Source organism: Homarus americanus, unplaced genomic scaffold (genome assembly GCF_018991925.1).
Source record: "Homarus americanus isolate GMGI-L3 unplaced genomic scaffold, GMGI_Hamer_2.0 scaffold30108, whole genome shotgun sequence".
Lineage (NCBI taxonomy): Eukaryota > Metazoa > Arthropoda > Malacostraca > Decapoda > Nephropidae > Homarus > Homarus americanus.
In genome coordinates, this window is record NW_024748109.1 from 10,621,771 (window position 1) to 10,648,986 (window position 27,216).

General features: G+C 41.3%; 1 protein-coding gene across 2 annotated transcripts; it reads right to left on the minus strand.

The window, feature by feature from the left end:
• Positions 1-1,837: 1,837 nt before the first annotated feature.
• Positions 1,838-26,880, minus strand: LOC121880151 (tubulin alpha-3 chain). Of its 2 annotated transcripts, none has more exons than XM_042387241.1 (3): positions 26,746-26,880; positions 7,231-7,453; positions 1,838-3,037 (listed from the first exon to the last, which is right to left on the minus strand). In XM_042387241.1, exons 1-3 carry the CDS (start codon positions 26,758-26,760, stop codon positions 1,908-1,910), a joined length of 1,368 nt encoding a protein of 455 aa, XP_042243175.1. In that variant the 5' UTR covers positions 26,761-26,880; the 3' UTR covers positions 1,838-1,907. The 2 variants fall into 2 exon arrangements, with proteins under 2 accessions (XP_042243175.1, XP_042243176.1); XM_042387242.1 differs by lacking the exon at positions 26,746-26,880 and adding an exon at positions 10,989-11,132.
• Positions 26,881-27,216: the final 336 nt, after the last annotated feature.

Here is a 27,216-nt window from a genome sequence, read left to right on the forward strand (position 1 = left end):
CAAAAATAAACGCGATGCGATTTATTAGTTATAAAGACGGATTTTTCGGAGTCCCAATTTGATGCTATGGTGACACGCAGCGTCGCTCTCGTTTCGTTAACCATCCATCACCTTTTTTCACATTTTTTTTAGCTCGTTTTCTTGTGGTTTTATGTGATTGACATTTATCTTTGGGGCAAATAATTTTTTTTAGTTAGGTCAGGTAACCTAACCTAACTTTTTTTTTTTTAGCTAGGTTACTTGACCTAACAGACCACATCCTAACCTAAAAAAAAAAAAAAAAGTTAATTGCCCCAAAGATAAATGCCAGAATCATCTAAAACAGCAAGAAAACTAGCGAGAAAATAAATCTCATGTGAAAAAAAGGTGATGGGGTGGTTAACAAAAAATAACCAGAGGGCATGGCTGAAAATCACCAGGAGTCAATGCTGCATTTCCTGGAGGGCAGAGGTCAGTGGCAATGCGAGACACGCCGATCCTCAGTATTGTCCAAGTCAAGAAAGATCTCTGCTATAGAGGGAACACAATATATTCATTAAATATCTCTCTCCTTTCCCGATAAATGCATTGCTGCCGCTGTTGGTTTGCCATGGTATCAATTAAGACTGTTACGGGACTTACCCGGTAAGTGCTCCAGAGGTCTTTTAACTTAACAGTACTATTAAGGCCCTTAAAAGTTTTGTATGTACTACTAGTGTCAGCCATAACGGTTTGCTAACTGTTAAAAGTTGTGTATACCTGCCCAGATCTGACCAACACTGGAGCAGGTTGATACTTTCAGGAGCCAGCATTAATGGGGTTTTTTTTCTTATACTGTACTTGCCGGAGTAAAGCCACTGCTACCCAAAATTTTATCAAAATACACAATCAATATTATTGTCAGTTACATTCCTTTGTGAATAAAATAGGCGATATATCCATAATTTTTTTTTACTGAATTTATTGAACAAAATTCTTCTTGCCTACACTACTGCACCTCAGTTATGCAGGGCAGTGCACCTACACATTTGTCACTGCAGTATTTGCCTTGGTTTCTCCCATATATTTGTACCAGCAAATATACCAGAATCCACATGTCAGACTTCGCCAGGCTACCAGTGTTCCCAAGGTTAAATGTGATATGGTATATTCGGATACAATATTTTGGTTGCTGACAATGTAACAAACTAATAGCTACAAGATTAAATATTGAATTACCATAAGGGCTTCCCAGACAAACCAGAAAATAAATATACTACTGTGGAAGTACTGGCAATAAAAGCTTCTACCCCACAAAATGGTGCAGCAATGGGATACAGTAACTAACCATCCCCTCTACAATGTTGTTACAGCAGCGGAATAATTAGAAAAGTTAAGCAACACATTTGCTCTCCCCACCTACAATAATGCCAGTCTTGGGGTTAAAGATTATGGAAGTTCAATTTCTTAATATTCCTTGATTTAGACCAAGAACCCCAACAGTTTCACTGCCACTTTGTCACCATAATTACCTAATGGTAGTTCAACACCCTTAATGCACGACAAAGTTCAGACAAGAAACATTCACAAACTTCCAATAGGCAACCATTAATTCCTAATTATTAAACTTCCATTTTAATCTTAATTTCTCTACCCTTTTAGGTCCTCCTGGCTCCACTTTGCCAAGGTTTTCATTTTCTGTACTACATCCCTAATAACCCCCCCCCCAATTCTTGAACATCAAACCAGTCTAATTCATCAAATTCACATTCAATTTACTATACAGAACAATCTTCCAACATACAATTCATTAGGGACAACCTACATTCAATACGTATTTTTTTTTTAATCTACACAAGTGAAGGAAAATTAAAGTTAATTAATTTATCGATTTGTTTTTATTACATCTTTCTGAATATGGAATGCTGGGGGATATTCATGCAAATCATTTAATATTCTTCCCCTTCTTCTTCACCCTCTGCATCAGCAGAGTCAACACCAACCTCTTCATAATCTTTCTCAAGTGCAGCAAGATCTTCACGAGCTTCTGTGAACTCTCCTTCCTCCATTCCCTCACCAACATACCAGTGCACAAATGCACGCTTGGCATACATCAGATCAAACTTGTGGTCCAAACGAGCCCAAGCTTCAGCAATGGCAGTAGTGTTCGACAGCATACACACAGCTCTGGATACCTTAGCCAAATCTCCACCAGGGACAGCAGTAGGTGGTTGGTAGTTAATGCCAACCTTAAAGCCTGTAGGACACCAGTCCACAAATTGAATGCTTCTTTTTGTCTTGATTGTAGCAATAGCAGCATTTACATCTTTAGGCACCACATCACCACGGTAGAGAAGACAGCATGCCATGTACTTACCATGTCGGGGGTCACACTTTACCATCTGGTTGGCAGGTTCAAAGCAGGCATTTGTGATCTCTGATACAGAAAGCTGCTCATGGTAAGCCTTCTCTGCAGAGATTACAGGGGCATATGTAACGAGAGGGAAATGAATTCTTGGGTAAGGCACCAAGTTAGTCTGGAACTCTGTTAGGTCCACATTAAGGGCACCATCAAATCTAAGAGAAGCTGTGATAGAGGAAACAATTTGGCCAATCAGCCTGTTCAGATTGGTGTAGGTGGGTCGTTCAATATCCAAGTTTCTGCGGCAGATGTCGTAGATGGCTTCATTGTCAACCATGAAGGCACAGTCCGAATGTTCAAGAGTTGTGTGAGTGGTCAGAATAGAGTTATAGGGCTCAACAACTGCAGTAGCTACCTGGGGAGCTGGGTAAATTGCAAATTCTAGCTTGCTCTTCTTTCCATAGTCAACAGAAAGCCTTTCCATCAATAAAGAAGTAAATCCTGAGCCAGTGCCACCGCCAAAGGAATGGAAAATTAGGAATCCCTGAAGACCAGTGCAGTTGTCTGCCAGTTTGCGGATGCGGTCAAGTACAATGTCAACAATTTCCTTTCCAATTGTATAATGACCACGTGCATAATTGTTTGCCGCATCTTCCTTGCCAGTGATCAACTGCTCAGGATGGAACAGCTGACGGTACACACCAGTTCTGATTTCATCTGTAGAGGGAATAATTGAGGTTAGTGGAAAGAATTAACAGAGGTAAGCAAATCACTCGATAAACAGCAGTTACCAATTTCATAATCACTGAGCTAGAATTGAGTTATGGATTAACACATGTAGGGGGGGGGGGGAATACCATCAATCATTCAAGTGCAGTGTGGTGCTAGTCAATTTTTTCTAAGATTAATCATCAGTCCCAACCACTTACACAGTTCATGTAAACAAGCCAATTGCTTTATTGGTCTATTGTCAATACAGTACTTTTATCAATGCTTGTATACCTGTTCTGTTATAAATCAGGGAAAATAAAAACTTTTGGTTTGAGTGAAATACCCAAAGGTTTAGTAACAGTGGCCTAAGCCAACAGTCATCATTAAGAAGAGTGAAAAGTAGAACAATTAATCACATATCCATTAGTGGCGAACGAGATATCCACCATAAACAGGGTATTACAGCGAAGGAACAGACCTACTCACAGTACAGTATATAGAAAAGTTGGGAAAAAAAATTAATTTTTTAAGCACTGTACAGTACATACTGTAAATTATTATTATCCCCCCCCCCCCCAGCAGTTACCAGTAACTTGACAAAACTGATAAATTATGAATATTACAACCTACCCATAAAAACTTTAAATATGATCAAATTTGTCTGCAACAAAATTTTTATGAAGAAATAACAACATTTTAACTTTGCAAGATGGTAATAGAGCACACATTGAAGTCAATGCAAAAAGTTGGGAGGGGGGGGAGGAGGGGGGTAGTGAGGAAAGTATATAGAATTGGGAATTACAAAGTATACCTTTGAGAATACATGTACAAAGATAGGAAAACACTTCAACTGTACAAATCTCAAGTATGTCCCAGTCTGGATTACAAGCATGAAAATCCTACCTCCAGAAAGATCCAACATCCCCTGAAACGGTGCAACAAAAAATGACTATTGGTGGTTTCAGGACTATGTCATCTCAATTATACAAGTAGGACCAACAGCCCTTCAGACAAGGCACAATAGAGATCTCATTGAAGCCTTCAAAATCCTGAAGGGGATGGCAAACATGAACCCACAACATTTCTGGGGTGTTGCACACCACCAACATGAAAGGACATAACTACAAGCTGACCAAGTTATCCTGCAGAATGATAAATATTTTTCACACATGGTAGTTTACCAATAAAATGGCCTATTAGCCCAAGCTTTGGGCTTCAAAATATTCCTCAATAAAATTATCAAGAACAATGGAGGGATCTTACACAGGCCACTGACCTTCCTTTGGCCACTAAGTAAATGAACTGTAGTCACTCAAAATTGTTTTACAATATAACAGATGTAAAATTTTGGCAATCCTAGAGACAACAGGAGTGTTTATTCTGTAAAGATAATTTGAGCTACTGTACTGTCGGGTCAAAATTTTGCCCCCTCCCAAAATGAAGCAGCATCTACTCCAAATGAGATGAAACTGTCGGGATAAGTCAGCTAGGAGACTAATTCCCAGGTCTGTTTCACCAGAGGGAGCGAACTTTTGTCCAACTGTACATAACAGATTTTTTTTCTTTCTTTTAAGCCAAATCTACACATCCAATCAAAATGCAAACAAATTACTGTGCCGGAACAAAGTTTTGCCACAGCATTACCAATTTTTTTGATGTTCAGGTTTACTATGGACCTTGTTATGGTCCATCTTAGAGCATTCTTCGAGAGGATTTTATAATTATCCAGCCAGTTTTATTCAGAATCAGAACCTAACAAGGGTACCACAAACTGACATGGCAGTTTCAAATACCGTACCACCCACTTAAATAATGAAACTTATTTAATTGAACCTCCCACAATTGCAATACTTTGTAATTATTATACTATGCTCAGTGACCTTGCCCTAATTTAGAAAATACCTTGTTTAACCATGTCAACGCAATTACTAATGCCATAGTATTTCCACGCTAGCCTGGCCCGTAAGCCACACCCCACGTCTATAGCTACATATAGCCAATTGGTTCCCCCGAGCCTTTTATCCCCCGCCCCTGCAGCGTGTATTTGTTGACCTTATAAGATATATATTTTATATGTTTTAACATCCTCCCTGTAGTGCTAATGCCTTGAAATCGTTTTCATTTTGAGTCCAGATATTATTTTAGATAATAACAGGACTGTTTACCAATTGTGAACATACTTGTATTTGAATTTTCTTTGAACAAGAAGGGCGTGGCTTCTGGGCCAGGTTAGCGTTGAAAGGGTATAATTTGTCAAATATCGGTAAATGGGAATTACTGACACTGGATTTCCATTACACAGTAATAGGATGCTACAAGCACATAACATTGAATGCATGAAAAGCTTAAGAGTGTAGGTTCAAGTTTTATAGCATTCTATCTGGCGAGCTTTAAAACCAAAGCAACATTCACTTCACAATAACAATACCTCTAAATCAATATATTATCACAAAAGTTAATTCCACCCTGTTGGTGCTTACCAATTTGAATTTCTTAAGTAAACAAAGTATGATAAAAGCCCAGAATGGTTTAAAATTTGAAAAGCAGCAAAATATTGCCATTAATTTCATTCCTTGGATATGAATAATGTAATCATGTCATAAGGTTTACTAGAAGTATTAAAAAGTCGTTTAAAAACAAGCAAAAGGATAGTCCTGAATCTATTCTGTAGAAGAATTATGGTGCAGGTTTATTTACTTCACTGAATGTAACCATTTCAACAAATGAAACTACACATTTAAGTGCAATGAAATTATACCAACTTTAAAGTTAATTTTGTACCCCACCAAAACATCAATCTTGCAACTGGCTTATTTGGAATTAAATTAATTTATCTATTGTCCACCATCACACATCAAAAATAAATGCTTATACAGTAAAGGTTGCAGTCTCAAGTGACAGTGGAGTTGCACAACTTAAAGATGTAGTGCAACACCTCCCTAAATTTATTGCGTGTGCTTTTGCAACACGGCCTGGTAAACTGCCTTCACCTCCCTAAATTTATTGCATGTGCTTTTGCAACACGGCCTGGTAAACTGCCTTCAATCAAGAAAAAGATGTGCAGTAGCTAAAACAACTATCTGTGCATACTTTGTGGGAAACAATACGAGACAATGGATGATAAATTTTGGTATATGAGGGCTGCCACTAGTCACGCATAGAATTTTGTTGCATATCAGCCCCCACCCGCAGAGTTGTTTTTGCTACTGTGCAGTGAAACAAAAAACTATCCTTACAAAATTATGTTAAGAAAATATGTAGGGATGCACCAACCGCTTTTTTTATAAGACACATACTCCTGAAGTATAATATTAAACTCTAATCTGGTCTTATAGGAGGAAACGTCTAACCACCCTTACTTCAAGATCTGTATTGTAAACGTAAGGTTGGTTTTTTGTTAATCATCGTTTCACTATAATCAACACCCGTTTTAAAACAAACTTGATATTGCTGGCCCTATAGCTATTCAGGAACAGCAATTAACCAAGAATATTAAGAATTACCGGTAGATCCCTCTAGACCCCTCTAAAAGACTAAGTTGGACCAGTCCAGCTTGGTCCAAACATGATTGCAATAATATTCTATATGTTAGAGCTGTACAGTATTACTGCAAAATTAAGAGTTTAGCTTGGCATGGTCAGAATAATTCTTATTTTACCCCTGACTTACATGGCAAACACTATGTACAGAATATCAGCCGATACGAACCTTATCGATACCGATTAAACGGTAAAATACCGATACTATCTGCTTGTCAATACGGATTAATAGGTGCATCCCAAACATTGTGACAATGGACAAAGGATTCTGGTAACCCTACCATGACAACAGAAGTCGCAATCTTTTTTTTATCAACTTCAATCACCCACAATAGTACTCTCACCTCTCCTGAACCACAAACCCCAAATGAATCATAAACATTTATGGAAAATAATGTCTACTGCTAAGTTTCAAGAGCCTGAAATCTGTGTGTGGAACAGCAGGATAGGCAATAGGACTTCTGTAGGGGACTGGACATGTATATTAGTACTGAACACAGCCTCCCAACATTTTTAAGATTACAGTAAAACATGTTAAAAATTATTTAAACTATGTAGTATCAGTTATAGTTAGGTTAGAAAATGTATGCACACGTGTATGCAAATGCACACGTGTATGCAAATGCACAAGTGTGAATGCATAAGCACTAATATCCTCACCTATAACAGTAGGTTCAAGATCGACAAACACTGCCCTGGGAACATGCTTGCCAGCACCAGTTTCACAGAAGAAAGTGTTGAAAGAGTCATCACCACCACCAATGGTTTTGTCTGAGGGCATCTGGCCATCAGGCTGTATGCCATGCTCCAAACAGTACAGCTCCCAACAGGCATTGCCCATCTGGGCACCAGCCTGGCCTACATGGATGGAGATGCACTCACGCTGTAAATAAAAACACTTTTAAGTTTCATTTCTACATAATGTATGTTACTTTAACACTGGATGCAGATACAGCAGCTGTATTGACAGACTGTGGTTATAGAGTTGCCATACCTATATCTTGCATGCATTATTTTAACCGAGTTATGAAGGCACTAGTTCGGTATTCATCACTAACTATAGTACACAACTCACACAAGCCTGTCTGTAAAGAATATGAAAGGTACGAGAAATCACAAATTAAAATCTTGAATATCTAAATATCAGAGATAACCCTAGTACAATTGTCAAGTACCCCCCCCAACCAAGAAAACCCATATGCATTACTAAATCGAATCATTTTACTTTTCAACCTCCATGACAGCAACATGGAACTAACAGCTTGGTCTACTCCAGCAAGTTCTTACCTTTAGACAAAAGTACACTTAAACGGCACGACTAAAGGTGAAATTTTAGTTTGTCATCCCTGTATTTTGATGTCCAAACCTACCTTAACCAAACCAACCTAATGTAACCTAACTTTGCCACAGAACCCAGGAACTGTTTGTACCTAACCTAACCTAAATTCCTAAAATTCCCAGGATGATCGAAACTAAATAGCTAACTAAACACTATTGCACAAAAAAAATAAAATAAAAATTATATATATATATAAATAAATAAAACATGAAGTTCGATGGCCTGTTTCTCGAATCGATACGGGCAATTTTATTGTTACAGGAGTGTCTACTTAAAGATTTTTTCTTAGGTATTGGATGCACTGTAATGATATTTTTCATTTTTTGTCACTAAACGAATCTTGGAAATTTTAGTGGCATTCCGTAATTTTAACAATTCTAAGACTTTTCTCCACAGGAATTTCAGGCGCAAATTACGTATAAAAGAGATATTTAAAAACTTTTTGTGTTTGAAAATTTACCTTTCACATGTCACTGAACAAAATCGAAGTTGAAACTTTTCCCATGGGTTATGAACAAAATTTACCTTCATTTCCGAGAGACCTCCCCCATATATCAGAATATAGAGATTTGCTATAAAAATTAAGGTACAAGTGTTCAATCACCAAAAACCACAGGAGAAAATTTTGAACCTAGCCCGGGGTACCCTCCAGTCATTCGATATTCTGGGTGTGTACCACCACTTACAGTCTGCCCATATCGCCACCGCGTTCATTCCCATCAATATAAACACGATAATAACTGTTGCTTGGGATAGAAAATTAAAAAAAACACCAAGACAATTTATTAAAAGACGAAGATAAAATAAAAATATTGTTAATGCGCCTGCAATCGTCTCACTGCTCGGTGACTTGTGTGTCCGTGCCAAATCACCTTCATTTGTTCTGTATTTTGTTTACTAATGCTGAATCGTTTTCTTTATAAAGCAATTAATATTCATGTACAGTAATAACAATAAATCTTCATTTGTTCTGTATTTTGTTTACTTACCAATGTTTTAATCGTTTTCTTTATTAAATAATTAATATTCATGTATAATACAATACTTCTTGAATCGTCTGTATACATGTGTAATTTATATTCGTGTAAAATAATAACAATTTTTCATTAATACCAGAGACTGTTAGTGGTGACGAAACGGACTTGATATTGGTAACGAAATGGGGTGTATCCTTTCAAACATACCGGTACATAATAAAATGTTGAATACTGTACATCACTTATACGCAATTAGCGCTGAAAATGTAATTAAATAAGCGTCTTATAATTGTCAAAATTACCGCAACTATAATATTCCCGAAATTCGTTTAATGGCAATTAGTGAAATACTCTCTCTAAAATTCAAGAGAATCATTTTGTGGCAACAAAGTGAAAGGTAAACTTTCATACAGAAAATGTTAAATATCTCGCTTATACGTAATTTGCGCCAGAAATGCAATTGATGTCTTACAATTGTCAAAATTACCAATTTTAACGAATCCCAAATTCGTTTTGTTGGAACAAGTGATATTTTCCCCTTATATAATTTAAAGGTTGTAAACTTAAGCCACGACCTACTTGCACTTTTGTAGTCGACAAGTATCTGCTATAACATCGGACTTCTGCATTTAAGATTTAAAGTTAAACTTTCCGACAAAATCACAACAGGTAAGTCCGCAGTTATTTCACTTCTTGGCTTTACCGACTAACGATAATTGCCATTTTTGATACCACAACCTGTGATCATTGAGGAGTCACAAATCTTACGCGGCATAATATACCCCCTATTTCATACATGGCGTTAAGGACATAAGAACATAAGAATGGAGGAAACTGCAGCGGGCCTATTGGCCCATACTGGGCAGTCCCGTTTACACCCAACCCCTATTGCTCATATGAGCATCCAACCTATGTTTGAAGCAATTCAGCGTATTCGAGTTAATGATGATATTTGGTAACTTGTTCCATTCATCCACTACTCTGTTTCCAAACCAGTGTTTACCTATTTCACGCCTAAATCTAAATTTGTCTAATTTAAAACCATGCATGAGCCTGTTTGTATGTAACAAAGGGTAGCAACAAAGAAAGTTATGTCTTTTCTTGGCCAAATTAGTATTAAAGGAGAGGAGTAAAAATGTTATCAGAAATAAACCTACATTCTTCCCATGCACAGTCAGCCGCTCTCAGGAAAAGTCCCCCGGTTGTGTCGACCGTGACGTGCTTATCCATGGAGGTTAGGTTTCAAGTGATTTGAAAGTTGAAATGGTTGCGAATAGGCTTTTCGCGTATTTAAGTGACCTTCAAATTTTGGCAAAGGGGTTAAAAAATTTCAAAAAATACTTAATTTTACAAAATAAGCTCATTTGCTCCCAAAACCTATTATCATGACAAAATGTAGCCACAGCCACTAAACGAGTATTTCCCCATTTAAGTAATCGTTAAACTGAACAATTACATACTACGTATTTCTTACAAAATGGTAACGGAAAACATGTCACGTGCTGGGGAAATTCCAACGAGGGGAGGGAGGGGGGGGGGGTCTTCGTCCGCCGGCCCGGCTCTCCCTCACACTGGTCAACCGCCAATTCCACTTTCGAAAACATTACCGCTTTAAAATTAACGCAAAAAAATAGATACAGCCAGCACTGCAAGATGCGTCGATATCTATTGGCATGGCAGCCTAATGTGTGGGCGGACTACAATACGAGAGAATGAATTATGAATCCTATCTTAGACCCGATGACAACCATGGTCATATGGCGCCACGGATAATAATCAACGGCCAACACGAAAACTTTAGGGAAGGAAAATAATTAAACCCGTAAATAAGTCCCAAATGGAAACTACAATAATACAGGCGTGAGCCTCTTCCAGATCATGTGAGTATGACCTTTCTGACTAACCCAACCGTTTTGCCCAAGCGGAAGGAATAACCCTGTACCGCATTGTCCGCATGCGCGATTCTCTGCCGTCAATACGGCTGCAGTACCTGCACTGTGTAAAATTAAGTACAAAGATATCACTTCACTTTCACAACCAAACCACTTATTTCATAACACCATTTTCAAAATATAGATTTCAAACTTTTAGTATTAACTTACCATGTTGTTACTGTAAGGGAAGTCTTACACGCGAACCTCTGCCGAGATCACAAGGAACTATAAACGCTGCCCTCGCGATTCCTCAACGGTTTGACAAAAATCTTCCGTGCTCCTGGTTTATATACCACCCATGACGTCATAACACCAACGCCCTCTGATTGGAACAACGCACAATGGAGAACGCTCTCATTGGTTCACAAGTGGCGCCAATGTGTCAGAAAATTTTAAAGCTTCATGAAAATTATTATTACATAAAAAAATTATTTTATAATTCGTACAAAGAACTGCAAATAATTAAATGGTTTGCATTTTCTTAATCCAGTCCAGAATAAAGATTCGAGACGAAATTTCACTGAATGTTCCTCAAGTCCGGATAATTGCATATCGTTGAAGGGATTTCAAATTTTAATATCGTTATACCATTAAGTATTTTATATTAAAAGCTACTATTATTTTGCATCTTTTAGTAATAAAATAGAGCATTCATCAACAGGATGAATAAAAATCTTATATGGGTTTTCAACGAAAACTAATGGTGTCATAACGGCTCTTGATTTTTTTTTAGCTGTTTTCTTTTTCACTATTCATCAGCTTACTAGCCGTTCGGGCGGTCGAAACACATGATCAAACAGCCTTCAACAACGCTATGTCTTCTATTATCCTGTAATATAAGTCTATATACAAAGATTAGGATGCTAAATTACACCATCTTCAACCTCAGATTATTTCCTAAGATTCAGTGCAAATGGCGTCAAATATTGGTCATATTTCAAAACATTTTCCGGGGGGGGGGTACTTACAGCGCCCCCCAGCTGAAAGGGCTCGCTACGCTTGCCAGACTTCTCAATAATTTGGAAACCCCCCTACTCAATTACTGGGTGCGCCCGTGTTTACGTCCTAACGTACAATCCACCGCCTCAGAAATAAGGGCGTGGCTGGCGGGTAAATTCAACAAAGGTTGAACCCACAGATAGGCTGAGCCGTTGTTAACATTACATGTACAGTATATAGTTTTCATAATTATATAATTTCCTTCCTATCCGTATTAACGTTATTCTTTGTATCTTTTCTACTTCGGTGTTCTAATATTAGACGCCACCACCCACCCTTTCAGCACCCCCACCGCCAGTCCCCTCTTCCCACCCTCCAACCCCCTGCAGTGTCACTTCCCGCGCGTGGTGAATCATTCCATAATTCAAGAGTGCGTGACTCAACAAATGATGTCATTTCCAGTGCCTCTCTACTACTACTATTACTACTACTACTACTACTACTACTACTACTAGCCATCACTCGATGCACTATACAGTATATGGATCACCAGCATACTCAATAACTAAGGAAGGTAACCATCTTTTTGTTTTATTTTCTTCTAACCAATAAAATAGTAATACCTGTAATATATTACCATAAATATAACTAAATTTAAAGATTAGTGATTCTGCTTACCAAATGAGGCAATTCTTTGTAGTACGGACATACTGTTTACCAGTGCATACCTACACTATGAATGTTGTATACAGTACTTGCAGTCTATATACATTGTATACTTGCACTGCCTATGTATACTGTTTTTATATTTGCTCTATGTAAAGTATATGTAATTTATCCCTGCTCTGTTGTGCTCATTATTTGTATACCTGTACTACCGCCTGGGAAGGTATTGGAAGCATAATGTATTGTCTAATGGTAGACCCTGCTGCCATATGGCATCACGAAAACTGTGACCAAGTCCCAGGTTGCTGATCTGACTTTCTGCCTCAGTTACACACAATTGCAGGGTCTCAATTGTTTCTCTTACTACTGTATTGACAATACGGTGGGCTAATCCCCGTAAAAAAAAATACTGTAATGTACAGTCTCGCTCAAAATTCTTCGATCGCTGCTGGAGACAGCTGGCAACTCAAGGCCGTTTGTTTACTATAGTATGTAGTACAAATTATGAATAAATGTAAAAGTGATAGGTGATTGGTTCCTTACTTCCCCGTTGCTTAATTTAATGGTTGGGCTTTGTTGTTTCGTATTATATTATACTACGTACTCTAGTAAACAAACGGCCTTGAGTTGCCAGCTGTCTCCAGCAGTGTTCGAAGAATCTTGAACGAGACGTACAATGTTACCTGCACTGTACGTACTATGTATACTCTTTAAGTGTATACCTGCAGTATATATACAATATTTGCATAAGCACATTGTATACGTATGTCGTTTGTGTACCTGCACTGTTTAAGTACTGTACATTGCTTCTGTATCTGCACTGTACTTTTATAACCATTTAAGCTTGTCTGTCGATTTCACTGAATGTTTTTGTTTATCTGTCTAGCACTGGAACTAAGAGTACCATGTGCAGTGATCCATCAATTGTCAGTTAATTCAAAGTTCTAAAAACCTATATTAAGTGCATGTGTTAAGCTTGCGTGTGTGTGGTCTATTAACTAGATTACAATTTATATCGTAGGTCCATCAACATGAAACTTTAACGATTATCGAGGATTACATAAAACACTTAACTACTGCATATTTTCCAGGGATAAGGATATAACACGCCATAAAAAGATTTTAATTGGGTAATCAAATACTTCGAGGAACACTTGTAATGTGTCCTTTCCTTGTACCAGCTTGAGCATAGAATATTTTTAAACGGAATAAATGGGTTGATATTGAAACGCAACTCCCAACCAAACTGCGTCTCCAAATGCAATTAAAATCTAATTCGTTATGACACCTTACGTTACAATTGGTTGATCTTTTCCACAAACTTAACTAAATCTTCTCCATCTGTCATAAATACATTGACCCAGTATGCCAAGTCTGTTGATGTAATTTCTGAAATACACAAGTCTTACATCATGTCCTCAACTATTGATTACAGTGAAGACGGCGAGGGTAACGGTGGCTGAGTGCCGAGTGGAGAGGCCTTGAGGAGGCCACCGCAGTTAGTCCGTTACTAAGTCACCCACCCGGCAACCCAACAGCCGCTGCTCCCACTGTTAATTATCGTGGATGTACGATTGGGCCATGGGACACGACCCCCGGACGTTTGGGCCACGAAACACGACCTCCGGACGTTCGGGCCATGAGACACGACCCCCAGACGTTTGGGCCACGGGACAGAGTTAAAATATATGAACAATACCATCCGTATTGTATCTTGACATGTTTCTTAGTGATGTATAATGAACTGGAGGTTCCTGACCTGAGGGTTCCCAGGGATATTAAGGTAGATTATAAGGTGCTACTATAACATGCGGTTTACCGAGCTGGAGTTGTGTCTACCGGGATATTTACACTAGCATCCATTAACCTAACCTAGGTTAGGTTAGGTTTGGTTAAAATAGGTTAGGTTAAGTTAGATTAAGTTAGGTTAGGTTGTGTTAAGATATATTAGATTAAGTTAGATTAGGTTAGGATGGGTTAATAGATGCTACACTGTAACTACCAGGTAGACCAACTCCAACTTGGTAGACCGCATACTATAGTAGCACTGATTATAATTTAGCGGTTTGAATACGTTTGTATGTCTTTGTTTTACTATTTACACATCTCTTCTATTAAACAGTATGGTAGTATTTCAGAATTTTTTCTCAGTGTAAGTCTCCACCATTATGCATAAAATTCTATGGCCCAAAAATCCACCCTACATAATAGATTTAGATTGCCCCCGAGGGGGCTAGTTTATTGGGTACCCCCTTACATCCAGAGCAAGGTGAAGCGCAGAAGCGTTTACAGCGCCCATCTGGGGGAGGGGTTTATTGGGCACCCCCTTACATCCTGTGCAAGGTGAAGCGCAGAAGCGTTTACAGCGCCCATCTGGGAAGCATGCAGAGTTCATGCTTGCCTTTATGACTCCTGCAATAAGGGCGTAAAAAGCCTGAAGGGTCATGGGTTTTGTCAGCAAGTTATATAAAGTGACAGAATGATGAGTGTGTGGGGGGAAAATTCCCGGTACAATTTATCTGTTCATGGCAAAGTGTGGCAGGTCCCTAATAATGTCAAGTGCCAGGCCTGTGACTAGGAGGAGGGATATCTGGTCAGGGAGGGAAGAGGTGTTGGTAACGGCTGGGGACCTGTAGGAGGAGGTCATAGGGCAAGTGAGGATGTGGTGAAAGAGGGTGTGACACACTTCCCAGCCCCCCTTGGTCCCTGTTCACCTAGCAGCAATGAAGGTACCTGCTGTAAATCGAAAGTTGCGAATTCGTATTCAGGGACAAGTTGTTGGAGCTTCCAATAACTTGCTTAGACATAAACCATTGACTCTTCAGGTTTCTACGCCCTTAACTCATGAGACATAAACGCAAGCATGAACTTAGCATGCTTCCCTGTTGGGCGCTGTAAACGCTTCTGCGCTTCACCTTACACAAGGATGTAGGGGGGTGCCCAATAAATAATAATAAAAAAAAAAAGAGTCAGGTTGGCCACAAAGTTTACAAACAGTGCAGCCAGGCTCAGGGTAGCCAATGTACTCCCATAGGTACCTGTACCCCAGGCGCAGTCTCATGTACATAATCTGTTGAGATCGAGTCAGGGATTGATACTCTTTGTAGTGGCGGTTGTCGTCACCGGTAACAGCGTCATAATGGCGTAGTGTGACGCTACCCCGTTGTTTCAGGTGTGTCCAATTTTCGTCGAATGCTTCTCGTTGTGCGGCGTGTATGCGAGATTTGAGATGATTCAGGGAGAGGGCGAGGGTGGCTTTAATATCTTCTTCCTGTGTCGCTTCTTTGGCAAGCCGATCAACAGTGTCACAGGCAGTTATTCCTATATGTGACGGGACCCAAATAAACTTGACACGGATGTCATCAGTTTGTTATAGCCCGGCGGCTAGGGTGTGTTGGGTGGCAGGGAGGAGGGGGAGGGTGATTTGAGCCTCGCTAGCGCAGAAGTGCTGTCACTGATTATAAGGAGGTTCCGGCGTTCAGTGTGAGCATAGGTCGCCCCTTCATGAATGCCCGGGAGGATGGCTATGCTTTCAGTGTCATTGGAGGAGGCCCAGTCGCGGATCCTGATTTTCCTGCGGGCCTGGCACTCAGGAATCCACACAGCTGCCCCAGCGCTGCCCAGCGTGGTAACAGACCCATCACAGTAGACGAGATAGGAGGATGGGAGGTCGTAAGAGAGGAGGCGACATCGTTAATCTGCTCAAGGCAGTTAAGTTTGAGCCTATACCGCAGTTGGGTGGATTTACAACCAGGGAAGGTGTGGACAACAACATCAAAACTTGGGGAAGTCCACGGCGGTAGAGGCGGGAGTGTACTCGGGAGGGAGAGAGGTCGAGGGGGTGTAGAGGTGATAACGCAGGATGTCAGCAGCAGTGTGGACGGGCCAGTGTTGAGAGAGGGAGGGAAAGGTAATGGGAACAGACCGGCGCAGGAGGGTATTAAGATGTGAGTTCAGTGACCGCGACAGGGGAGTCGGTTGCTCACTGCGAAGAAGATTAACACCAAGGATGGCATTGAGAGCAGTAATTCGATCGCAGATGGGGAGCAGAATCAGTTCACGCTGCATGATTTCTATTCTGGTGGTCATAGGGCAGCCGAGGATGAGTCTCATCGCTCTGTTTTGGATTTTCTCTATGCTTTGTTTCTCGAGCTGAGAGGCAACTACAAGGACAGGAGAGGCACAATCTATGACAGCTCTGACGATGGCAATGTACATGAGACGTAGGACCCTGACAGAGGCTCCTTTGAGGCCGTGGGTGAGGGACTGGAGAGGCCTCGTTCGTTGGCGGCACTGGGAGATGATGTGGGCGGCGACAGCGGAGGTGGTGACGCTGGTTGTGGCTCGCACGGGTAGACCAAGGTGCCTGTAGGTGCGTACTTGATCGATGTCTTGTCCTTGCAGAGTCAGCGGTGTCTGATGCCGGAAGTGTGAGATGACTAGCCCGAGTGTTTGACAGGTCCGGGCGAACGTGGAGAGTATAGGTTGTTCATGCTGCACTGTAGTAATTTGGAGGAGAATATCATCAGCGTAGCTTATGATGTGACCGTCTAGGGCGCGCTCAGCAAAGATGTCGTTGAGGCGGCAGCTGGAGTTCATGAGAACATTAAAGAGTGTAGGGCTCAGTACACCTTCCTGAGGCGTGCCAAGATCAAGGTCCCTGATCGTAGAGTAGTGGCCCTGAAAACGGACACGGGCCTATCGATGGGAGAGGTAGTCAGCAATCCACGTAAGGAGTTTGCCCTTCACATCAACGTGCGTGAGACCCTCAAGGATCACTTCACTGTTGGCTTTATCAAAAGGTCTTTGATTTTCTGGGCACAGGAAGCAGAGTTGTGGTTACATGAACAGAAGAGACATCTGGGACGATCACGTCGGCAGCAGGCAGTGAAGGTGTGACCCCAATGAGAGCAGATAACACAAAATGCAGGCCCAGGATGATAGGGTTCTGCATAAAGTGGTGGAAGGATTGGGTGGGCTTCCACAGTGGTTGGGCATACTTGACAATAACAGCAGCTTGTGGAGTTTTCCCCAGGTAATGTCGACGAATACTGAGTATATCAGAATTAAAGTCACGCGCATCTTCGATGTCAGCGTATAGGGGGAATCGTTTCACTAGGATGTGGCAACATTCATCAGCGTCTACTGGGGGGGGGGGGCACCAAGACGATCCCGTCAAAGCCAACAGTACTAAGGGTTTCATAGACTTCAGGAGTCTGATAAAGTTCCGGTTCTTACCTTGTCGGAATTGAATGTTGGGACCTTGTTATCTGCAGTACTTCATCATCCAATTAAGCCGTTCCTTGGCGGATTTCAATGAATCCTTGGGAAAGTGGAGATTCAGCTTACTTGCTTGTTTGGCAGAGGGCAGGGTGATAGGGTCCGTTGCATTGGTGTTTCCACTCCGACTAGTGTTTCCCATAGAAACATTACCGTCATTGTCATAATCACTGGGGGTCTGACTCTTGAAGGGTGTTGGATTCACTATGACCAGGCGAGTTGGCGATGGCATTAATGAGAGAGGGGACACCTCTTCTGGGGCGCTTACGTCGATTCCCCATGCTGGCAAAAACTTGCCGGCTGAAGGGAGTCGGTTCTGAGGAGGGGACCTTCGTGGGACGATCGGGAAGTCAAGAGCACCTATGGGCACGTCTGGGAAGCATGCTCACGGCCTAAACGTCCGGGGGTCGTGACCTATAACCCAAACGTCCGTGGCCTAATCGTCCTATCATCGTTAATTATATTGGTAACCAGCACTAAAATATCCTACACTTTGTACTAAGAGAAGTCTTCAATAATACTTTCAGTAAACTTCTTGTTTTATGTATTTAGGATTTCGACGGCTAGGGGCGAAAGGTTCATTAAATCTGAGCTTCTTCACCAGCCAAAAGCTTTTAAAGAATTAAAGAAAAAAAATCTATCTACTGTTAACTTGTTTACCGAGCCTTCAGTATTCTTCAGAAGGTGTGTACAGTACAGTACATTACCCAATTATTATTCACTTCACCAGTTATTTTAAAGCTCTGAAAAATTCGTGTTCACAAAATCTGTTTTGCGGGTAAATCGCAATTCCTTGGACGTGACAGAATAATATGAATGAATTCACAAAGAACTGTAAGATAACATATACTGTATATTACATAACTCTAAATACTTTGTACTTATGAACTTACAAGTACGCTTGTTGGTGTGTGGGTATAAACTGCATACACATCCAGTCTACTGTCACCATAAATAAATATATGAATCCTTAGTCCATGTTATCGCCGCTGGCTTCAGCTACAGTGCTGGCGTGTGATGCCATTAAATGTTTCGACCTGTGACCTCGCCAGATGTAGAAGTGTTTACAGACAAGTCCTGGTTCTGCTGAGTGGACTGTCTTTAACCGATGGCGGTGCTGCCCGCCCCTCCATGAGTCAGATCGCGCTCTCTAGTGATGCTGTGAAGACCAGCCTTCTCCTGTCCGAGAATTTGTGCTGGAACGATTTACGCAATACTGCTGTCTCTTGGAACACCATACTGATCTGCATTGACCCGCACTTGTAAGTACGGCCTCAGTGATGACATACCCCTCGGTGCTGAAATATTGTTGACTAACCTAGAGTAATAAGACAATGCAGAATGAAGCGAAGCTAAGATTAATAGAGTTATGAACTTTGTGTTATGTCAGTATGTTTAATAGATTGTAATTATGATAAAATTGTGTGAGACTAACTAATTATGTATCAGATGGATCACCATGTAATATTATGAACGCCTTCTCCTCTGCAGGTTTTGACCACATCAATAAATATTGAATGCGTCAAAAGACGGGTTTCAATCATTCCCTTCGACTTGCCAGTCACCTGAACGTCCTTAACTAAGGCGTTTACAGTCCACATTAAAATCAATAAAATGCTCTTATCACTTCAGACTCGGATCATTGAGTTGCTTGGGCGTTGATTTTATGAACCCAGACGTTTTAAGCCAAATATGGACTGCCAAATCGTAACTAAGTTTATAGTGTTGTAGTGAATCTCTCCCCTACAACTGCGTAGCAGCATTCCAATGCAACAGTATTGTAGTGATGGGTTGTCAGACCACAGCTTACATCTCAGAAACAGTCCAGACTTGACCCGACATTAGTGAGGTCAAGTGTAGGGTAACTCTCACGGCTGACCAAGGGTTATTAATCAGCCAGGCTCCCCTCCCATGTCACACATGTAAGGGGGCACAGGCCGGCTCTCTCCCAATATACACAATGGCCTACACCGCAGAAGAAGTCCAGACCTGACCCTACATTAGCGAGGGCAAATGTAAGGAGACCCTTCGCCGCCCCCCCCTCCCCCCCGATCGGCTCAACCTGACGGCTCGCCTCCCAATATATAGGACGTCCTAGTCCTCCCAGAGGCAGAGAGAGACAGAGAGAGAGAGTGTGTCTTGTAAGGAGGAAGGACCAGCTACTACACCACCAGGCCCGCTCGAGAGGAGGCAGAGAGGACCGGAGGCAGTCGCCTCCGGTCAGGACCGAGACTTCCCTCCGGCGCCAGCTAAGCAGTCTCCCATAGAGACAACCCAGGACCACCTGCTAGGCCTCCCCTAGGTCACGTGAGTGTTTGTCAGAGCTTTCCATGGGATGAGTTACTTACGTGGGAAGTGTATTCATTTCATGTTCGTGTCCGAGAATCAGAGTGTTTAGTAACGTAATATGATGTCCTAGTAACGTAAATATAATGTCCTAGTAACTTCAATAGAAGGTGTTATTTATGTGTCCATGTCATGTTCGTAATTAATAAAGAGTTGTAACGAAGCGGTGTTTGAGAAGTCGCCCTTAAGACGTAATAGATGTGTATTGACGTATAAGATATGATAAGTGTAAATATCTATCACGAGCACGCTACCAAAGTCTTCCTCTCTTTTATACTCTTATACTATCAATATTCTACCTATATGTAATCTTCTTGTGAGATTTGTCTCATTACAATGGTGGCAGCGCACTTAATGTAAAACTCACGCCTCTTCCCTTTAGTGTTCAGTACAGTGATAGTTAGAATCTTTTGAAGTAATCTCGTAACTATCTTGACGAAGCAGGCAGTACAAGGGTGGTTACATTCGTAACATTATATTGGTGGCAGTGTACTATAACGTTAACTCACGCCCTCCTCGTCCCTTGTTATTGGTAACAGTGTACTTAACGTAAACCCATGCCCTCCCTCATTTTAGCCATAACACCTGGCTTGTCTCATCCTTCATTTAATTCAGTTTAAGTATTGTCTACAAGTGTGTAATAAGGAATTCCTGTGTCGTAGTGTGAAAAGTGTCCTAGTGTGTCATCTTTACAGCTCAAGTCAATGTCTCTCGTTGTGGTATACTCGAATTGTTATTAGCAAAACACTCCCAGAATATGCTCAGTGCTTAATATAATTTCTCAGTGTCCCCCACGTTCTGTGAAGTTCTCAGTATCCCAAGCGCATTTTAATTGTCGGTCAGTGTTAAATGTACCCATTGTGTTTTAGTGATAGAAGCTGTGTCTATACTAACTGTTATAACTTAACATGTCTTACAACCTACATCCTCCTCCTTGTCCTAATCCTCACCTCACCCTCCGTACCCGTCCTCCCCACTACACTTAACTCCGCCTCACCCGCCCCGCCCCGCCCCGCCTCACCCCGCCTCGCCTCGCCTCCACCCGCCTCACACCGTCCAGTGTGACCACCAATCCCCATATGTTTTGTCCTGCGAGTTATGCTTCGAAATTGGTGGTTAGTGTCACTTAATATTGCGATAATTGCAGAGCTTCACTCAGTGTGTTTTTATGCTAGTATGATTTGTAGTGTACTCTGACGCGTAGTGATAAATAGTATTCAATGTAGTGAGCAGAGCTTCACTCCCCGACCCAGCCTAATGAGAATATTGTCGTGACGGAAACTATAGTTGCCAAACATTGACGTAATGTATAAAGTAAATATTTGTTTTTCTTTACGGATACACTTCCAACTAATCCATCATCCCTTTCGGATTGTTTCTGTCAAATGTCACACACAGTACCGCCCCATGGCTAGCCGGAATCCGACCACAGCACATATAAGAAGAGAAGAAGCAGCGTGAGGAATGCAGCGTGATGAATGCAGCACCACACCCGCCACACACCACCCCACTTCTTTCAAGTCCTCCCTGGTCTAGGATTAAGAAGATTTTATATTTTTCTACTTTAGGAAGTTAAGGAGTGTGGAATGCAGCGCCACACAACGAACCCTGGTGAGCCCAGCCAGGGAGGGATTCACCACTGTGGAAGGTGTAAGACAGGACGGTCTTTGGTCTCGCCGACACTCACGTACGGAGGGCGAGCCCTGGTCCGCGGAACCTGCCTTACAGTCATCTAAGGAGACGACAGCCCAAGCAGTGGACCGGCTTTCATCCCGGCCGGAGGGGGCCGACGGCAGATGAACAGAAAATCGTCTGGAATATGTTGAAAATGATGATGTTGCAGAGAAGAAATGCAGATGGAGCAGAAAAATTCATCTGGAATATGACGGAAAACGAAGATGTATAAAGAAACGCAGACGAACAGAAAAATCGTCTGGAATATGAAAATGAAGATGTATAAAGAAACGCAGATGAACAGAAAAATCGTCTGGAATATGAAAATGAAGATGTATAAAGAAACGCAGATGAACAGAAAAATTCATCTGGAATATGAAAATGCTCTACACGTAGAGGAAGCGCAGGTGAACAGAAAAATCATCTGGAATATTATAGAAACCAGGAGGAAGTGAGAAGAAGTCAGATGTGGTGACACGACCTACAAAGTGTGGTATTGAAGAAAGAAAGACGTGCTATGTGACGAAAGAAGGCAGAAGACGTCCTGTGCTGACATCAGAAGAAAGTCGACGATGAAAAGGTGGATCATCAGAAGGACCAACCGACTACCGCTGTTGTGCTGCCGGCATTCCTTATTTTCAGATACCAGCTGGATGGAGGACTTGAGCCATGCTGGACCCAACAAATGTACTGATGTTGTTGATGTTGTTGATGTACAATAAAAAGATATAACACCCTAACATGTGAAGTAGGAGCATTTTTTTATGTACTTTGAAGTATTTCATTCTCTGATTTTTGTTAACATGTACTACAAAGAATGTTTTTTTTAAAAGATTAGTCACTTTTTCTATGAGTTCATTTGATAAATGTTTTGTATTACCAAATGCAATGTTGTAGACATACTACTGAGTGGGACGAATTCTTATTTTGACACGGCCTGGTTAGGCAATGAGACACCTGTTTTTGTTTGTAGAATGTGATTTGCAAGTTTACCTCGGACACTATGCTAGATATGAAGGATCTTTAGATCACTCTATGTTCACTTACTGTGTATGTATTTTATTTTTTTTCTCCTGTCATAGAAGCTTTAATCTTGGCGGGAGGTATAGTAAGCTTTGTCAGATCAAACTATGCCAGTAGAAAAACATACATCTCTAGTGTTATAATTTGTAAAATGTAAGGATGCATTATCGCCTCAGGGACTATATTAGATACTGCACATGATGTTACTGTCTACTTAAAATGTGTCATCAGTGCTCTGAGCATGAAAGCTTTGGTCTTGGCGGGAGGTGTAGTGATGGGTTGTCAGACCACAGCTTACATCTCAGAAACAGTCCAGACTTGACCCGACATTAGGGAGGTCAAGTGTAGGGTAACTCTCACGGCTGACCAAGGGTTATAAATCAGCCAGGCTCCCCTCCCATGTCATACATGTAAGGGGGCACCGGCCGGCTCTCTCCCAATATACACAATGGCCTACACCGCAGAAGAAGTCCAGACCTGACCCTACATTAGCGAGGGCAAATGTAAGGAGACCCTTCGCCGCCCCCCCCCCCCCAATCGGCTCAACCTGACGGCTCGCCTCCCAATATATAGGACGTCTTAGTCCTCCCTCTGGCAGAGAGAGGCAGAGAGAGACAGAGAGAGAGTGTGTCTTGTAACCAAGAAGGGCCAGCTACCACGTCCCGAGTCCTGCTCGAGAGAAGTCAGGGGCCGGAGGCAAGCCGCCTCCGGTCGCCTCCGGTCAGGACCGAGACTTCCCTCCGGCGCCCAGCTAAGCAGTCTCCCATAGAGACAACCCAGGACCACCTGCTAGGCCTCCCCTAGGTCACGTGAGTTTTTGTCAGAGCTTTCCATGGGATGAGTTACTTACGTGGGAAGTGTATTCATTTCATGTTCGTGTCCGAGAATCAGAGTGTCTAGTAACGTAATATGATGTCCTAGTAACGTAAATATAATGTCCTAGTAACTTCAATAGAAGGTGTTATTTATGTGTCCATGTCATGTTCGTAATTAATAAAGAGTTGTAACGAAGCGGTGTTTGAGAAGTCGCCCTTAAGACGTAATAGATGTGTATTGACGTATAAGATATGATAAGTGTAAATATCTATCACGAGCACGCTACCAAAGTCTTCCTCTCTTTTATACTCTTATACTATCAATATTCTACCTATATGTAATCTTCTTGTGAGATTTGTCTCATTACAGTATCCTAGCAACCAGCGAGCTGCTCACGGGGGTCGCCACCAGCGACGTTTGCCCTAGCAACCAAGTCCAGCAACCGGCGAGTTCCCACGGGTTTACTTCCGGCTGCTGTGTATATAAGCTCTCAGTCTCTCCATTGAGATGCATTCTTCCCTAAGTTCCTGAACACGCAACACCTCCTCTGAGCAAGCTCCTCGCTGTCCTCCAGCTCTCATTCAACCTGGAGGAAAGCAACACGCAACATCTCTAACGAAGCTCCTGCACAGATACCTCCTAAAACACGCTACTCAGTGAACGTGTCTCTTGAGCAAGCTTCTCACCACACTGCATCTCCAGCACCAGACTGTCTTGTATATAATATATTTTATATAAGAAAACCACCACCTAGAGTTTCCATCCATCCTGTGTGCTAGACAACATAACATCACGTAACCTTACAGTATGTCCCAGAAAAAAATGTCCCTGCCTCCCTCCCTCCCTGCCTGCCTGCTTCCCTCCAACTCACAGTGTTTCAGGGAGCAGGCAGGGAGGGAGGCATTTCTGGGACACCCTATATAGTAAAACCTGGTAAGTTTCTCTCTCTCCTGGATAAAAAACCAAACAAAACAACAATACACTTTAACTACAGTATTATTTCGCTCAATTACAATTTGACTTTGCCACAATGTAGTCTCTTAAGACGATAAATTGTAAAAATAATAAAATAGTACACACACACACGTGCACACACACACACACACCACAAATGCTGAACCAATGTAGACGTATCGTTATTTTACTGGGTAAATATCTATCTATCAATCTATCTATCAGAACTAGGCATATGTGTTCCTTTTGCCCTGATGTGAGAAGAATGTGCCCCAACGACTGCTGAGGTTCATCGTTACACCCAGCCCAAGGGAGGGCTGAGCCTGGAAGTGAAGGGGTGACTTCCCGGTGAACGGAAATAAAGTCAAATGAAAAAAAAAGTCACAGGAAGAAGTAGCATACGATTTAAATACCATTAACAATTAAGTAAAAAAATAGGTTAGGTTAGATTGGTAACCACTGCATTAACATAACCCATGCTGTATTGCTTCCCTCACTTATCAGATTACTTATATCAACTCTACTGTAAAATATGGATATACTTATGAAATATATATGTAAAAAAGTAATATTTAAACAAAAATAAATAAATAAATAAATATATAAATACAAGTTATAACTGTGGTAACATTCTTGCTAACACCATATTACGTGTACTAATCCAGATGATACTAAAGGTTATAAATAAGTCCTTGATATAAAATTAATGTACATTATTGAATATAACAGGTGCCATTAGGGGGCTCAGGCTGGGTAGAGGAGACATTCAGGATTCAGATTTGCCCCGCGAGAGGGCTAGTTTATTGGGCACCCCTTGCATCCTGCTCAAAGAGAAGCGCAAAAGCGTTTATAGCGCCTATACAAAACAAGATAGAATTCTTGTTTGAGGGAGGTGAGAAAGACATAGGATAGGTTGATGTTTCTTTTCAAACATATGACAAATTGAATTTATTCCAGTTGGAAAAGTTTGGCAAAGTTAAAGTTCAAAGACGACTTTACGCTAGAAGACTTAAATGCGTCACAGGAAATGTCGTCATTCTCCTCATCCGCGCCCACTCTCCCCCGACACTAATCTGACATTCCCCACACCAGTCTATCTCTCTGTTCCCTTCTCTAACTCACTCCCTCTATGCACAACACTACACCGGTAACACCAATACTACACAAATAGTAACTCCAGTTCCACACTAATAATATCTTAACCACACTAATAATATCTTAACCACACTAGTAACACCTGCACCACACTAGAAACACCCACACCACATTCGCAACACCTGCACCACGATTATAACACCACTGCGACTATAACACTTGTACCACAACTGCACCACGACTATACCACAGCTATACACTAACAGCAATCCAGTTACACCTGTACCACACTAGTAAGTTAGTAACACCTGCACCACAATTGTAACACGTGTATCACGAGGGAAACACATGTACCACGACTTGGTAACAGCTCATCACAAAAGTTAAATCTTCATCACGACTAAAACAGCTGAATTACGATTGAAACAACTGCACCATGATTGTTACAGCTGCCCATAATTGTAACAGCTACATCATGATTGTAACAACTGCACCACAATTGTAACAGCTGCACCACAATTGTAATAGTTGCACCAGGTTTATAACATATGCACCACGATTATAACACTTCACACCTGCACCAGTCTGTCATGTTGATCAAAAAGCTCTCGCTACACCCGTAATCACGTGACGTGAGTAGCTGTGGGGCGAAAGGGATAAGTCACTAATTTAAACCGAGACTCAACAACCACGATTACCCCAAGAAAAATACCTCTAAAATTAAGCATTTCCTCGGGATATACAATGGATATTTCTACGTGTTGCCTTTTCCCTCTCCTCTCTCTCGCCACATTATCTTACAGTATTCATTACAATATTTTATCATAGTAATCAGTCGCTTCAATATTATCATAACCCACTATCATAATTGTCTATATGGTGGTGCATAAATAATGAATTAACAATTATGAATATGCTCGTAACATACATGTTAATTACTGTTATCATGAATATAAAAGTATATTCTGTCTAATGTGAAAATATATGGTTTACACGGAAAGATATGCATCAATAAGCAATTAAGAAATATTCATAATAAATACATTAATATAAAGACATGGCATTTGTGCTATTAATCCAGCAAGGGGTGCAAAAACATTGTTAGACGAGTGCATGATAGTACTGAACTTACCCCATGACTGTTCATACTGGTGATGTGCCGGGAGTGAGGCCTCCCTTCTTCAAATGAATCCCTGGCTAACTTTACCTACAATCACTCACACTTACACTATCCAACACCACACTGCCTCTCCAACAGCCACCATGAGTATACTTATAGTGATCCGGTGGACCAAATAGGGCGAGCGGTGGAGGTGGTGAGGGTGTGGGATGATGGTTGGCGGGGTGTTGGAGGGAACACAGCTCAGGTAGTCCCACATGCACTGTTCTGTCTGGCCTTGGCTTGCGCTATACGTTATTATCGTTCTCTGTGTTTTCCAGGTCATAAAGATCATTTAAGAACTCTTTATGTAAATATTAGCACATTTAAGACAAATCGATGTCACGAAAAAGTTTCGAATCTAGTCGATGCATAAAAGTTTTCGTTGTTGATAGATACCAAGATTCTCGCGTCCGTGGTGGTTGTTCTGTCATGGATAACCGA